The sequence below is a fragment of the Calidris pugnax genome, unplaced genomic scaffold (assembly GCF_001431845.1).
Source record: "Calidris pugnax isolate Ruff unplaced genomic scaffold, ASM143184v1 scaffold81, whole genome shotgun sequence".
NCBI classification, from domain to species: Eukaryota; Metazoa; Chordata; class Aves; order Charadriiformes; family Scolopacidae; genus Calidris; species Calidris pugnax.
Window position 1 is genome coordinate 7,840,113 of NW_015090880.1, and position 17,370 is coordinate 7,857,482.

The 17,370-nt window shown below is 42.7% G+C and overlaps 1 protein-coding gene across 1 annotated transcript in view; it reads left to right on the forward strand.

Annotated features, from left to right (window-relative positions):
- The window catches only part of LOC106890681 (membrane-associated guanylate kinase, WW and PDZ domain-containing protein 1-like), a 285,153-nt gene extending 268,115 nt beyond the window's left edge, over positions 1-17,038 (forward strand). The window contains exons 5-6 of the mRNA XM_014946636.1: positions 13,387-13,593; positions 16,782-17,038. Of these exons, the coding sequence (XP_014802122.1) occupies positions 13,387-13,593; positions 16,782-16,996 (422 nt within the window). The 3' untranslated portion in view covers positions 16,997-17,038. The remainder of the gene's footprint in view (positions 1-13,386; positions 13,594-16,781) is intronic.
- Positions 17,039-17,370: the final 332 nt, after the last annotated feature.

Below are 17,370 nucleotides of genomic sequence, written 5' to 3' on the forward strand. Positions count from 1 at the left end.
GAAAAAGCACTTCAGAGAACTGTGGTAGGATATCAGGCTTGTGTTCACCAGCCTGAGTTAGCACCTAACTTTCCATTCTAGTGCTCTACTTCCCTTTTCTCTGTGTACCTGAGAGATGGAATTCCAACGTTGTGTGCTTTTGTCTTTTCCCTTCAAGGTAACTAGCTCAAAAGATTAACATCAGTAGGTCAGGAAAATCCAGTGTGAAATCTGGTAAAGAAATACCGAGGGAAGGCAGCTTGGCAGTGAAAGAAAATGCATCTTTTCTTTGTATCTGCTACAGCCCATCTTACTTTTTCTTCCCTCCTGCTGTGTCTCTCTTCCCCTTCATCTTCCCTAAGTACACATCCTTCATCACCCAATTGTGTGGCACTCTGCAGCTACACCATGCACTGCTTTTGGCCTTTTTTTTTTTTTCCTTCTTCTTTATTGTTGGGTAATTACTTCTCACTTGGGTCATAGTGTTGATCCTTTTTACAGCACAGCTTTACAAACAACAGCACTGAGACAGCCAAAGGGCACTGAAATGTCACTAGGGTGAGAGCAGGAAAAAGATAGCTTTGACTTGGAAGAAAACGCAAGGCAAATTGGCCATATTTAGGTACACAGTTGGATTTGTGTAACTAAACCTGCAATCTGTATCTCCTTTAAATTGAAAACTCCTTTTAGGGTGGGGTCCTTGCCCCCGAGAACATTCAAATATACCTCTTGAGAAGTCAATGAAATGAAATACATTACAGGTTTGAAAGTCCTTCCAGTGCACTTCAGCTCATTCATGTCATATTTCCATTTCCAAGAAGTTAAATGGGTCTTTTCATAATTATGAGAAGTTTAAAAAGCCTTATTCTTGCAGCCATTAAGAAGAAACATGAAATACGTACAAAGAAATAGCTGATAGTCTTTGAAAAGTAGTCATAGAATGTGAACAAAAGAGATTGTGACATGTGGTTTGGGTTTCCAAGCTCTAAGAACAAGTCCTGAAATGCTGTTTGCTTAGTCTACTTTAAAAACTCCCTTGTTAAGGTCACCTTTAAACCATGCACTGATTCCCAACTCCAGACAATTGCAGCGTCAAACCCAGTTTGTGTGAAGATGCTAAATGTATAATTTGGTTTCACTCTTCCACCTCCCTGAGCTGATTAGCTCCATCAGCACCAATGCTAACATTCCAGCAGCAGCTCTTCTCCAAAATGAGCTTTTTCCTCTCTATGTTTCTAATTATAACACTAAATTAGTTTTCTTTGTCATGGTGCTCGAAATAGATCAGCTGAACTGCCTCACCATTACTTCCTGATCGTATTTATTCTGGTGACCTTTCCACTTGGAAAGACAAAATGGGTAACTGTCTGTAAGCTGGCTCCTGGGACTTGCTGGGAATTAGTTTTCAGGAAATGCCGTGCACATCTGGGACAGTTATAACCTGGTCATTTCGGTGCTTATGTGATTATATGCAGCAGCAGCTGAACTGTTTAGATTTCATGGGTTGCTCTTTCGAGTTGCTGAAGATGAGGTTGATTTCTCCTAAGTCTAATGCGTATTTCATTTCTGTGGCTGATGGAGGGGTCTGAACTTTAACGGAATAATTTGTCAGAAGTGCTGAGAAGCCTCTTTGCACGTTGACATCGGTGATGTTGGGGCATAGTGGTTCTGGAGAGCTGGCCCATGGAAGGAAAAATCTATAAGAATAAAGCAAGTAATGATGATGCATGTGTGCACATGTGCATCAAGACACATTACTATTTGATTGTAATGTGAAATAAATAAAGTTCATTTTTCATTTAAAACTTCAAGAAATGATTTTGCTGCCTTCCGAGATTTCTTTAATGACTTTGTTGTACTTTTTTGGGAAATCTTATTTTATAACTGTATTGATCAAGACAGTGTTGATCTTGATCTTGAAAGAAGTTGTGATTCAGACCCAGTGCTGTAATCACCAGCAATTTCTGTCTAAAAAGAAAAAAAAAAAAATCCCAGACCACAAAGTTAGACTTCTAATGTCCAAGTTTTTGTTATTGCTTAGCCTCAGCTTTATAGTCTTAGATTACCTTAATTATTGGGGGTTTTATGCTGCATTCTGCTGCCTTTTTTTTTTTAATGTACCACATTTAAAGTTGATTGTATTTTTGACCCTGCCAGTGATGACTTATTCCAAACCAGAGTGATGGAACCCAACAAAAGGGAATAATCTTCTGTTTCTCTCGTGAACAATAAAATAATTCCTTTAAGGCATGACTTTTATTATTACTAACGCTACCTAATGTACTGAGTAGAAAACAAACAGCTGCAAGGATAGGGTTGCTTTTGATTATAATGTAATTAGGTGATATCGAGATGCAGGAAGGGAAATGCTGTGAAATGGAGAGTAGCGATGCTGAATGGGGAAGTTTTCATGGGCCTGGCAGCCACAAGTCCATGTGGCTCAAGCAGGATGGTGGTTTGGGGTCAGGGTGTTCCCAAGGTCCCTTCTGGCCCTTAGTTTCTAAGAGTCTACATGTGGTGATGGATGTACGCTCTTTATTTCTGTGCTGCAGTTCAGCAGCTGGAGAGAAAGTCTGACCCGATCGATCAAGATAAAGTTTTGGCATTACTGGATGACATTTGTTTGCCTTTTGAAGGCATAAATCCACCCAGACACTGGCGCTATCGTTGAGAAAACACCTTGTGGGAGAAGATGTAACACAAGGATTTGTTTAGTTACTGAAGAGAACTTCTGGGGAGATAGATTAGAAAACAGGAAGCCATCAGAAGAGGAATAATACAGAGGACTTTGCTGATACAGATACTATTGATTTGGAAAGAATAAAGAATAAGCAGAAGAGAACGGTTGGAAACCATAAAAGAGTAGGAGAGTATATCAGGTTTTTGAAAGTGCTCTAATTGCAAACAGAGAAGCCGCAAACTGAATAGGACAAAAAAGGTGTTGCCTACCTACTGGGCTGCATAATGTCTGTATTATTTCTTCTGGTGTGCTGCAAATAGGTTCCTCTGGGCAGTTTTTGATTCACATCCCAGTGACTGCAGAGCAGGGATGGTAGCTGCTTTTCTGGTCACCTGTCACCTCCAGGGTGTGTTCTGCACCCAAAACACTCCAAAAATTGTGATCAGGTGTGAGGGGATGTTTGAAAACCTGAATTCCTGAGGTTTTCAGGTCCAATTTTGACACACTGCTTTTTAACCACAAAGCCTACAAACTTCTTTCTTCCCCTGATGAAAGCTACGTGTTGCTCACATGAATTCAGGGTGTGGAGCTGAAATCCTTGGAGACCTGCCCAAAGCTGTGATGTTTGCACCAGTGTGGGTGTTTTTTGCACCACGTGCGTGCTGGTGAAGCTGCACGCGACACACTCAAGCCAGTTAGTAATTCCCATTGACAACGCTCATTAGGAAGGAAAAATCTTTTTAGACTGCACATTAGCTTGGCTTTCTGTTGGATAGGAAACCATCATAATTGTAATCTCAGGCATTTATTGACTGATCCTTCAGGGCATAAAATACTGACGGATGCATGGAAGTAATTGTGTAGGTTACTAATTATTAAGCAATTACTTCTGCATTTGAATTTTGGGCTCTCACAGGGACCCCAAGGGAGGGCTGTTTTGAGCAGAACCACAACTTCTAGATTTTATTCTCATTTTTTCCCCAGCTGCTAAACGGCCTCAGGCAAATCATAGAAATCAAATCAGGTAACTGCTCTATACTTCAGGTTGCTGGCCTGGAGAATATTAAAACAACACTTACTTCTCTGTTCATTAATATTTCAGAAGATATCCTGTGCCTGCAGTTATCTCCTGTTACAAGTAGGAGGGAGAGAGTGGAAGCAATGGTATTTCAGAGGGCTGGGCTGAATGGAGCTGTGGAGATGGTCGCTCTGCAGAGATGAGCTAAGACATCCGAGTCATAGAATAGTTTGGGTTGGAAGGGACCTTTAAAGGCCATCTAGTCCAACCCCCCTGCAGTGAGCTGGGACATCTACAATTAGATCAGGTTGCTCAGAGCCCCATCCAACCTGACCTTGAATATTTTGGTGGTTGGGGCATCTATCACCCTCTGGGCAACCTAGGCCAGTGTTTCACCAACCTCAGCGTAAAAAACTTCTGTCTTATATCTAGTCTAAATCTTCCCCCATTTAGTTTAAAACCATTACGCCTTGTCCTATTGCAACAGGCCCTGCTAAAAAGTTTGATCCCATCTTTCCTGTAGGCCACTTTGAGTACTGAAAGGCTGCTATAAGGTCCCACAGGAGTCTTCTCTTCTCCAGGCTGAACAACCCCAACTCTCTCCACCTGTCCTTGTAAGAGAGGTGCTCCAGCCTGATCCTCCAGATCATTGTTATGGCCCTCCTCTGGATCCACTCCAACAGGTCTTTCCTGTACTGAGGGCTCCAGAGCTGAACAGAGTACTCCAAGTGGGGTCTCATGAGAGCAGAGTGGAGGGGCAGAATCACCTCCCTCAACCTGATGGCACAGGTTTCTACACAACTGGGCAGCATCCCTATGCTCTTCCCAGGGTACCTGTCTCTGCTTCCACTGCCTGTGTATCTCTTTCTTGCTGTTTAGATTTACCAGCAGATCTCGACTCAGCCAGACCAGTCTCTTGCCCTCCTTTCCTGATTTCTTACACCTGGGGATTGAGAGCTCTTGCACTCTATGGAAAGCATCCCTAAAAATCTGCCAGCTCTGTTCTGCTCCCTTGCCCCTGAGGGCAGCTTTTATTGACTAAGTCCTTTGAGAGCTGGAATTTTGCTTTCCTAAAATTCAAGGTCCTGATTAGTCTTCACCTGAGCCCTAACCCTCAGGACTGTGAACTCCACCAGCACACAATCACTGGGGCCCAGGCTGCCCCCAATTTTGGCGACACCAATTAGCTCACTCGCGTTGGTGACCAGTCCGATGATACTGGTGGTCCAGTGTCGCATTCCCTCTGATGGGGCTGCCTATTACCTGGCTGAAGAAGTTATCCCCCACGCACTCCCACGTGTGTGTGTGGACATTAACATGGTGGCTGAATTTTGAGTGGGGCTGGCTGTGTCGCCGGGGTCTGGCAAGGCTGTATTAATGAATGCCTGCCCAGCACTTAGTGATCCTCAAAAGAAAAAGTGCTGCACTTTATAACATGTGAAGGGTTATTACATTATAGAGTATTATTGTCAAGGCATCATCTTTCATTCTCAGGACAAGTGTTATGTGATTGCCAAGAGAAGTAATAAGTAATCTGCATTAGTCTCATGACTAAGATGTAATGGGGTGACTTGCTAACATTTTTAAAGTGTATAAAACTAGCGACTGTAGACAGGGTCTCTGATTGTGGTACTTAATGAGTGTAATAAATTACCTTAATAGTGCAGTTAGAATTTGAGCTGAAGTAGAGAGGTGTATTCAGCAACATGCTTCAAATCAAGATGCCTTTAGCCTAATTTGTCTGATGTGCTTGCTCTCCTTGCATTTCTTCATAGCAGCCCCGTTCCCCCAGCTGCTTGAGCAAAATGGCTGGGGTTTTCTGGTTTTTCTTCCTGGTGTCCTCGCAGCCTGTGGGTTTGGCCAGCTCGGTACAACCTTGGAACGAGAGCTGTGTCTGTGGCATGCAAAACACGACGGGAAGATTGGGCGAGTAAGGGTGGCAGATGCTGGGGATGCCCATGCAGCGGAACAACATGTTCCGCTTAATAAGATAAGATCCGCTTATTAATGTCTCCATACTACAGATTGACTCAATAAATCATAATGGCTCCTTTAGCACCGTTACAAATATCGTGTCAAATATCCACTTATTAACATCTGGGCACTGCAGAAAGATTCCTCGTTTATCTTTGGCTTTTATACTTTGCTTTCTTTTATTATTATTATTATTATTATTATTATTATTATTATTATTATTATTATTATTTTTAAACTACTAGCAAAAAAAGAAAAGGCAACAAGTTCTTGTGTATGCGCATGACTATCCGTGTGAAGCGTGAGTGCTGCTGTACTGAAGTGTCACCTGATGGTAATGCTTCATTCTACAAATGAATGAAATGCTTCATTCTACACTCAGCTAAAGTGGGAGCTGAGTAAATCTTTCTCTCAAAGCAAATATTCAAACATCTGATAGGGTTTCCGAGTGGTTTTGAATTTCCTTTGGAATTCCTGATTGGCTTCTCTCCGTGTACCTTTAACAAGAAGTTTTCCAGTGTGAGCTCTGTCTGAAATTGTTGATTAGCAGTCCTGCTTTTCACTGTTTCTTGGTGCATCTTAAAACACAAACCTTGAGGGAAAGGTTTTTCCCAAACACCTACGGCCAAAATGTGGCAAGTTGGTTGTTTTTTTCCTAAGTTAGACTTCAGCTAATTTTAATGATTTATTTACTCTTTAACCGCAATCTGATGTGTTGAAAGCTCTTCATAGTGGTCCGTTGATAGACGGCAGCCCAGCACACTCCAGCATCATTTCTTGGTACTGGATGTTCGCGGGGCTGTCTCTAGAGCTGTCTACACTCACTGGTGTTACCCAGCTCCTTTGCAGCCGGGCAGCCCTTCTGCCCCAGGAGGCAGCCTGGCCTCCACAAACCATGGTGTTTCCCTGCCTCTCACCCTACGCTGTGATACACACACCAGTGCCTTCCAGAGAGGCCAGGTTTTAATGGGACACATCCTGTGGTGGGAGTATATATATCAGAATTTCAGGATTTGCAAGAAGAGTTGCACGTTGCTATGGCTTAACACTGTATTTTCTTGATTCCTACAGCCTTGTGCTAGGTAGGGTGTGTTCCACCTGCTTCTCCTGTGTTCTCTGTATACTCTGCACAAGCACATGCTTATTATGTTGCCTATGATTATTTTTCTTAAATCTATTTGCGAGTGGATATAACAGTTACTCTAATATAGCTGAATTCAAGAAACACCTTGAGCTTCCACAGCCATCAACACCCCATACTATCAAAATCTTATTGTTTATTTGTTACTTTAATTGCCTTTTTAGAAATTTTCAATGCGTAAAATATACTCGGACACAGCTGTACAGGAATGTTAACAATAGTACGTGGCACTACCTGGTGATATCTCAATGTGGGAAAAAAATCAGTATAAATGAGACTCATTTGAGCTGTAGGTGACTTTCTGTTATGCTTTCATTGCCTATACGGACACTAATTGGAATATATGTTAAATTTCAGACATAAGTTGAAATGTGCATATTGTAACATTTTGACTAATTTAACAAGAAACTCAGACTGATCTTCCAGTTAACCTCACCATTAAGAACTGCAAAAATTGACAGAGAATCTACTATTTAAAGCAAATGGGATTTGCATATATTGCAGGTTAATTTCTCTGAGATCTCTTTCCTTGCCTGTGTTTTGCTTCCGAGCCAGATGCTGTATCTGGGGCCGCCTCCCGGTTGCCTGGATACTCTGAATTTCCTCGAGGCAATTGCTAATCAATGTGCAGTTGCAGCTAGGTGAACCCCACAGACAGCAGCCAGATCTGTCATCTAAATGTAGAAATCTGTAGCAGAATGTGATCTGGGAAGAGAACAGACGAAACACAGCGGCAGGAGCTCTGCTCCCAGGAACCAATTCATCCTGCGCTAATCAGACACAAGCACTCTTGCAGGATTAGAGGAGCAGAAGCTCTTCTGCTAAAATTAAGGGTCAATTGTTTTGGTTCTTGTACAGTGCAGAGAAGAAGAGCTGATCTTGGAAAAGAAAACAATTACATTAATAATTACATTTAAAGCCTTCATGTCAAGGCCCTGCTTAATTTTGCTGCTTATCTCCAAGTCTCTTTCCCAAAACACCCATTTGCATCAATACAGTAAGCTACAAACTGCTTTTTAAAACATGAGCTGTTAATGGAGTCCTTGTTAACACCGAGAGGTAGCTTTGAAGATCAGATGCACTTCTCATGGACGCAGGGTCCTCTGTGCTACAGAGAGGCTTTTGAGTTTCTTGGGTTTTTTTTGTAATTGCAAAATTATGCCTCACAGTAGGAGGCAGTAAATTCGGAACCGTGAGGACTCTGCTCTATCCTTTCCTGAGAGACAAATGCACTCCCAGTCCCAGCCCTAAATCTCTTCACACCAGAAAAGCAAGGCAAATTCTCCTCCCCAGAACATGAGAATGGCTACAGCGAAGCCAACACCTGCAGATTGACTGAAATACATGGTTTGAGACCACTTTTTTCAATTGATGCTGTACCATTAAGATTAATGCTCAAGCTCGTGCTTCACCTTGCGCACAGCTCCTCTGCCTCCTTTCACCTCCCCGTGTCAGCTCTTCCACCCTGTCCCCACCCCAGCAGCCTCTGTGGTCTCATCTTCCTTCCCTCTCTGCAAGGTGAAACACCCCATTTGATACCCATTCCACTTTAGACCCTTTCAGATTGCGTCCCTGTTCTTGTGCATTTCTAGCCCTTCCAGAAACAGTGTCTTGGATGGATGGGGTCCTTGCAACTGGAATTGAATTGAATGGTGATTGACAAAAGTTTTTGTGGATTAGATTCATAGTTCTTAACATAATGGAAAGCTAATTGGTGTATTTTTGTGAATTACATTTCAAATTCCAGGTCATATAAACACCCTAAGGTCCTCTGTGAATTTACTGCCCATCAGGGGGATATTTAATAAGAATGTTTTGTTATTTTGAAATCTAAGACAAATTGTCCATTACCACTAGGTTTCTAAAACTTAAAAAGAAAGTTCTCTTGGCTGACAGCGTTGCTTTAATTCATAAGCTGCAGGACAGCATAGAAGCTGCTTATTGATTGTGATCACTGCTTGAATTGGCAGAGGAAGAAGTGTTATGATGATGAGAACTTGTCTTATTGTTGTGATTAGCTGTTACTAAAGTCTAATTACTGTGCATGATGCTAAAATGTCTAAACTGCCGACACTTAGAGATAAGGAGATGAAAAGAAATCAATTCATTCTAAATAGCTATTCTGGGTTTTTTTCATTATTCTTGTTATTTTTGTGCACTCTCCTGAGTGGCGCTTTAGAATGCGTGGATTAAGTCACGGCTGCAAAAGCTGCCATCAAACTTTGGTTGTGGTTAAATAAGTTTTAAGCACCAAGGGACTGAATAAAATAAGGGTTAGTGAAAGGTGATGACAAGGAGTACAATTAACAGTACGTGCATCTGCTGAGTGAATGCATTGTTATTAGCTATGAATTCTGTTGCTGTAGGCAGGATCCTAATGTGATTGAGAGGAGGGTAAAGCTTGGAAGACGTGTTCCCAGAGGAATCAGACATGGGAAAGTGCTGTTTCTGCCATTCTGGCTGCTTCAGAACTGGCGTTTCCACAGAAAAGGAGAGTTTTTCCCGCTGTCTACATTAAGAAATCTCCTTCGTCTGGGAGACAGGCTACTCTTTTCCAGCTTTGAGGCATCACATTAGGGACACAGTCCTCAGAAGTTTTGCAGAACCTCACCTGAGAGGTTGGAGGAGCTCAGCACCCCGGGGAGTCCTGCTGTAGCTACTGTGCTGACTTTAGAAAATGTTTTGGGATCCTCTGGGATGACAGATGCTTGTGTATGCACATGTAATATGCTGTTAATAATTAGAGCTGATTGGATATTCAGTGCAAATTACACTGGCTATGAAGTTAGCCCCTTCTTTAGGCTTACAAGTGGCTCACAAAACACTGTTAAAGCATATTTTTAAATGTATGTTTTTTCATAAACATTGACAGATTCAATTGGAACAAATAATATCGAGTCTGAGTGTTTTAAACTCTTGTTGGTCTGTTCACTGTCAGTTGTTAATGGTGCACGTTTGGATTTCTGAGTCACAGGGTAAATATTTTCTCTTTCTAATTTTTAGGATTAAACATGAGTTTCAATGACTAAACTTGAGTTTCAATGATAATTTTAAGTGCCAGCCCCTCCTAAGGGTATGTCTGCCCCCACGTCCAGGTCCACATGCTACATCTTCGATAAGATTTGCTTAGAGAAGAGAAATAGGTCTAACAAACCTATTTGTTTGTCCAGCAAACATGAGGAAAAGAGAGCATTCCGATTTTTTCTCTTTCTCTGTGTCACCTGGAAGCTGAGTTAGAGCTTTCATTTGCAGTTTTTCATCATAAGTTGGGTTGTCTCCCAAACCTGTTCATCCTTGTGTGAATCTGAAGGAAGAGATGTGATTTTTCTGAATATTGACTCAGGCTGAATCTGCCTCCTGTGGAGGAAAATGCAAAGTTCAGCCCCGATGGTTGCATTTCCCATATTCTGCAAAACAAAACCCACACATGCAGAGCCATGCTCAGTTTCACATTTGTATTTGCTCTTTGTATGTGTTCACTTATAGGGATCCTCTAAGACAGTACACTGTGTTGGTAGAAAATAATTATTCACTAATAGTAATACCAACAGCCATGGCTGGTTTGAAAAGTAACTAATGATTTCACTGTAAGCAAATCTGAAATACTTCAGAGAAGCCTGTTTTTCTGCTGAGGAGCAGCTCTCCGTGAACTGTTAGGAGCTCCAGCTTTGAGTGTTTCTAGAGAAACTGAAAAGAAGCAAACCTTAAAGATATAATCTTATATTTCTCTGTAATTGGAAGATGGATGGTAACACCTATGCTATCTTCTTGTCCAGGAGAAATAAAAATCTCCACTAGCAACACCTATATATCCCCTTCATTCGTTTTGTTGCATCCATGGCAAAAGATTTAACCATTTACCACAGACCTGAAATAAATTTTGCACAAAATAGTAGTGTGCAGTGCCATAAATAAAAGCTGTTCTCATGTATATGGCACACACGTGGATCTCTCTGCTTAGCAGTTAACACACTGAGAAAACACATTTTGTCTGGAAAAACAGACAAAAAAACCCCCAAACTCCCAATGTAGCAGCATTCATCAGGAGAAATGCTGACGAGGATAGGATGGCAGCAGGGTAGATTATCCTTTTTCTGCCCGCCTACCTTTGCAGTCTCTCCCCTATTCCTCCTCTTTTTGTATAAAATAGTCCTGCAGTATATAGAGCATAAGAATAATTTCTTTAGCAGAGACTGCAACCTGCTTGAGGAGCCTCCATCCCCATTAGAGGCTCTTTGCAGAAGAAGTAATTTCCTTCTCCCTATAAATTATGCATCAATGTACATTTAAGATTCTGAAATGATGAACAGAAGATGAAAGTGTTGCGGAGTGTAGCTGCTTCTATGGAGCTGAATCCACAACGGTGTATACAGGCTCGAACACACCTTGTTAAGACAAACCTGCACGTGTTACTGTCCTAGTACTCTGGCTGTAAAAGCGTGGAGGTAGGAGCTCATCCGACTTCTCCAGCCTCAGCTCTCAAAGAAAGACTTTTTCTCCTCTTGGAAGGCAGTTAGGGAGAAAGATAGCAACCTGTGTCCAAAGTGGACTTCCCAGATGGACTCTGCCAGCCTGAGCTGGGGTGATTCATGCTCTCCCTTGCTCCTGATGTTTCCAGAGACCATCCAGAGTTGCAGGTTGAGATTTGTGACCGTTAGGATATGCACGATCCCTGTGGCCTTCCCCTAAAGCTGACAACCCACACAACTTTGGGATTGTAAGGGGCTTAGATGATCCTCATGGGAAAGGCAATTCAGCCAGCTAAACAGGAGTTGAGATAAACAACTGGTACTTCCAAACTGAAATAAGAATCATGGAATTGCCTAGGTTGGAAGGGACCTTTAAGATCATCGAGTCCAACCATCAACCTTACACTGACAAAAATCATCAATAACCGTGTCAGCGAGCATCACGTCTACCCGTCTTTTAAAATACTTCTAGGGTATTTAGAAGATATTATGTCATTTGGAACATCGAGTGTGTGATGACTGAGCAGTATGAAATGTGTTGGGTGAGTTGACACTACTGTGTACTGCAGTGGGGCAGGTCAGTGCAGGCTAACTTTAAACTCAGTGTCCTATCTCAGTGTACGAAGGATGTTGTTGGCTTCTGCAACAAAAAGACACATGCATATGTATAAAAATAACTGAAGAAAATTACCTTTTTTAGAGCAGATGAGGTTTTAAAGTGCCTTTGCACAATCTGCCTGTGGCGTGTGGTTCCGATGTAGTGTAACAGGGGTAATAAAGGGGCATGTACACTTTCTGGGGAATGGATATTAAATATATAATGTAATTATGTACTGAAAAATTGAAAAATAAGGCTTTGAGATTATACATAGCCCATGGAGATAGATGAAGAATGTAATCAAATGTGCATGTATATTTTAGAGAAGAATTTTATGCTGCTGCCACAGTTAAAGCCGTATGTGTGCACCCCCACGTGGGCTTATACAAAGCTATAGGGGAGAGGATCCTTTATATTTTGTCATGCCAGAGAATACAGGGGGAATTTTTAAGTTCACCCTTGGAATCTGAGGGTGGCAAATGAAAATTAATAATAACAACACTTGAAAAGGAAAATTTGGGGATTTTTATGTAAATGAGTTGTGCGTCACAGATCATTATATAAAAAGATATGCCTTGCAATAGGCCTGAATTCCAGTAATGCCCAGTGCTGCGGGAACCAATTCCAGACCTGAGGTTCCTGTGGAGCACTTCAGGGCAAGTCAAGTGCTACTGTGGTGTTTGAGGTGAAGCAAAACAGGAACAGTGAAATACCTCAAGTGGTTCTGGCATCAATGAACCTGCACTTGTTCTGCATTTCTTCCACGGTCACTTAAAAGTGACAGTGGAGCATCCCAAGCACTTTGCACTGTTTGCATCACATCTGGGGATGGCTGCCAAGAGCTGGGTGTTCGCATAACTGTGGGTGGATCTTTGTCCCTTCAAGTTTTGCTTTAAGGTCTGGTTGTTTGCTTCTACCCAAGTTGACCCAACTGCTGAGTTTCCTCTTTGAAGAAAGAAGTGCCACGTGGTACCTTTCCTTTTCTCTCCTCTGGCAAAGTTTTCATTTAGAGAGAGACTAGTTTTTGCTTTTTAAATGCAACATCCACCGTAAAAGAACCTGTGTATTAAAGCAGGCCATCGAGCCTTTCATCACTTCTCTGGGTGATAGCAGTCATGAATTTTTTATTTTCTGCAGGGCTCACTCCAGATCTGCCACAGCATTGTGTGGGTGCACACATGTAAAAAGGCTACTAATTGAAATTCAGATGTAACGAGATGAAGTTTTGCTATTCACCATGCCTGCCTTTTGTTTTAGCCCTTGTACGCTCAGTGCACCTAAACAATACAACCATTGCTTCTCCTTTTAGATTCAATGAGAGTAACTTAACAGGCCAGAAGTATTTCCATGTCTGCTCTATAGATATAATATGCACGCCCAGAAATGGGACTGGCGTGTGTTAGTTTATGTATTTACTTACTTGTGGGGAGACACAGATTTTAATGGGACTGAAAATAAAATAAAATAGAAATCTTGCTGCTATAAACTGTTCCCTTTTGAAGATGCAAATGTGTTTCTATTGCCTAGGTAACTACTATGGAACGCCCAAGCCTCCCAGCCAGCCCCTCAGTGGGAAAGTGACTTCCACCGATGCTTTGCAAAACCTGCAGTCTGGCTCCAAGCAGTCGACTCCAAAGCGAACCAAGTCTTACAATGATATGCAAAATGCTGGCATAGTGCATACAGAGAATGAGGAAGAGGATGATGTACCTGAAATGAGCAGTAGCTTCACAGGTAAAACAAAAATACTGCAATCCATGAGTTAGGATACATGGGGATGATTTGGGGAGGAAGGTTGTTTTTAATGGATTTACTGCACAGCTGTCAGTCCTGGATAGAACTGGACAACACCACCTCAGTGGCAGATGTCCAGGTGTGGACAATCATGTGCACAGTTGTGTCTTCTAAAAAGGCCTTGTGGGCTTGAGCTGGATGAGAAAAAATTGGGGAAAAGTTCAAATCCATTAGTTGCACTAAGTTCAAGGAAGAGTTGAGCTATGCTTGACAATTATAAACAGTACAAAATGGCTCAACCAGCAGTTAGGATACATGGGGATGATTTGGGGGAGGATAGTTGTTTTTAATGGAATTACTGCACAGCTGTCAGTCCTGGACAGAACTGGACAATACCACCTCAGTGGCAGATGTCCAGGTGTGGACAATCATGTGCACAGTTGTGTCTTCTAAAAAGGCCTTGTGGGCTTGAGCTGGATGAGAAAAAATTGGGGAAAAGTTCAAATCCATTAGTTGCACTAAGTTCAAGGAAGAGTTGAGCTATGCTTGACAATTATAAACAGTACGAAATGGCTCAACCAGGATTACATTTGAAATTAATTATTGCTCCTTCCTAAATATGTTGCTATCCCTTCCCTTTCCTTGCATCTAGAGATACCTGTCACACACAATTACTAGGCCCTCTTCTCCAATGTAACCTTACAGCAAATTTAGGCCTGCTTGCTGCTGGAATGAGGTCTGAAGCATGGGTGTAGGCTCTTTATTTTGTGAAGGCCTCTTGTTCTGCTGAACACAGGTCTCAGTCCCACCGTGGCTACCATCGAGCATTGGCTGAAAGACCACTGGAAACTTTTGCAATCTAAAGTCAAGTGCTGTGCTGGCAGATTCAGAGCATGGTACTATTGGAGATAGTTGAATTTCCACAGAAATCTACTGGAAGTTTGTGAAGATCTGAGGAGCAAGAGCTTTTCCCCGTGCCTGCAAACCTAGTATTTGTTAGTGCATAAGGCATTACTTCCTCAGCTCAGTTTCAAATGCTGAATTCACCTACCCTTTGAGGTAGGTGCTTAGAAAGCAGCATTGTCCATACATTCAAACCTTCCACAGCTGCTTGCTGTGGGTGCTCACCATCACTGGCACTAGGTCCTTTGTCCTCTGGTCACTTCCTAGCACCAATGACAGTTTTACTTCCCAGCCTCTGATGAGTCGTAGGAGCTGTCATGCCAGTTCCTACTTGCCAAAGTCCTGGCTCTAACATCTGCATAGAGATTTAAAAAGATTTAAGCTGAGATTTAGTTTTGGCCCTCTGTAGGCCAAACTGTCTTTGGCTTTGAGGGTTGCAGCTCTGGCTGCTACCTGTTACATATTTCCAACCTAGATCACTCCTGACTGGCCTAATACCTCCCAGGCTGGAGTTTCTGTCTCTGCTTACTGGCTCCTTTACAAAGTTTGGAACTGAGGACAGTTTCTCACATGATGTGACATGGCAGCAACCTCAGCCCTTGTCACAGGCTCTGATTTCAGGAGGAAGCTGGTGGGAGAAGCTGTTTGACCTCCTTCCTGCCTGTCTCACTTTGGTGCCCCTGAATTAACTCGAGCATCGTTTCTTTTTCTTGTTTTCCTTTACATGATGAAATACTGCAAAATGCAGCTCATTTGTCACAATGCTATCACACCCTGGCCCCTTGCCTCCATTAAATGGGCACAGAATCAAGAAAAGAGCTATTTCTCATATACCAAAGTGATTCCTTATGCTTTTTTTCACATGTAAGTGTGCTAGCCATATTAAAATGCTCCTGCTTCCTTAGAAGACCTCTCGATGACTTGTGTCTTCCAGACTTTGGCATGTTTACACTCGCAGTCTTAAGCTGGCAATGATTCATTCATGCTCCTTTTATCTTGTCATCTTCTACCTAAAAATATCGACCGCCAGGAAGGCTAGAAAGCAGCCTGCTTTCTATACCAGGGTACTGGTATAGTCTAGATCTTTTTGTTCCCTCTTCTTCCAGTTTATTATCTTCAGTATCTTGTCTTTTTCTAATGGCAGCACACAGACTAGAAATAGCACAGGAGCTGCAGTTAATGGGCCCCCCCAAAATCTGAGGCTGTGGGCTGTGACTTGAGGAGGTCCCCAGTCCCAGTCTGGAGAGCAGAGGTGAGGTCTTGGCTGTGAAGCCCTTTCAGTCCCGCTGCTCAGGGACTTGGCAGAGTGTGACACCAATATCTCTGCATTTTGCTCAGCGTGCTGCCAGCTGCATGTACTGGAGACTGGTGGTCCCAGGTGATTTGGAAGTACTGCCATTAATTTCTAACACCTCCAAGAACCAACAAGAGAAAAGCCCTTTTGTAGACACAGGGGTAGTTTTAGAATTTGTGTGTTGTTGCCAAAACCTCTCTGTGAAGGAGTTAGGGGCACAGGCCTGGTTTGTGGAGAGCATTTACTGTGATTAGGGGTGGAGGGAATGAGCAGCATTTCTTCATGGATACAGCTCACAACTGCATCAGAAAAGTTTCCTTGGAGGGAGAAGGGCCAGATACATAATAAAGTACCCCTGAGTGACTTTGACTGGCAGGATACAGTGATGAGCCGTGGAACAAACCTCCTCAGACAGCGGGAACAGGCACTAGTGTGGACACATGGCATAGCGCTGACATTCATTTTAAATTTTAATTTTAAAAAAATGCACTGCGCTAAAGACGTTCACCATTAGCTTGTTGACTTTGAGCTTCTGGCTACCTCCTGCACTTGTAAAAAATCTCCCCTTTTGATCATTCTTCAAACAGGAATTTTTGTTCTCCTAATCCCCGTCCCACAATTGGCGCTGCGGGAGTGAACCTGTAAGCCTGCTCAGAAGCCCGTTGAACTGATCTACATCAGTGAGCCCTGGCCTCAGACAGCCTGGAAGACTTTGGTACCTCAGCAGGGCCTATTAGAGCGAACACAGTAGTTGATCACAGCTTCTGATTTGTGCTGGCGAGGGGCTGGCTTGGCACAGGGTGTGTGGGCAAAGCCAGCTCGTCCATGCTGGGAAAAAGACCGCAGAGTCTCTGCCCTCGGTTCATCTGTTGCTGCTTCTTGCGAATTAAAAAGCGAGGCAAGGAAAAGCATAAGGATAAATGTGGAGAAGCAAATGGGAGGAGAAAAAAAGACCGATTTTCACTTTTATTTGTGCTTGTTTATTCCGCAGCAGAGTCTGGTGACCAAGACGAGCATAACGCGCATATCGTAAGAGAGACAGCCCCACCGTCCGCCATTGATAGCCACACCAACGTTCCCACCACGGAACCATCTCAGAACCTCCCTCAATACCTACCTCCTTCTGCCGAGGATAACCTAGGTCCTCTGCCGGAAAACTGGGAGATGGCCTACACGGAGAACGGAGAAGTCTATTTTATAGAGTAAAGCGCATTTTTGTTGTTCTAATTCCATCTCTTTCCCTCTCTCTCTGGGCATTCGTAAACCTCCACGGATGCATTTTGTATGTGTGTGTACGTGTGTGTATTAAATATTTAGTGTATACAGTTAAGTTGCAGAGCTCTAAGTTCTTTACTGCTTCTGAAGGGGTTTTGCATTTCCTGATTGGATTAACATCCAAATTACTCCTGAGTTCAAAGGCAGAGGGAATTGCTTGTTTTATGAGGGCGGTTACAAAAGCAACCGACACTTATAAAATATGGGCCAGTTGTTTTCGCGGGTGGAATGAAAGCTCTTAATTGAAAGGGCTGAGACTTCATTTCTGGAGCCTGCCTCTGTGCATAACGCAGCAGAGAGAGTTC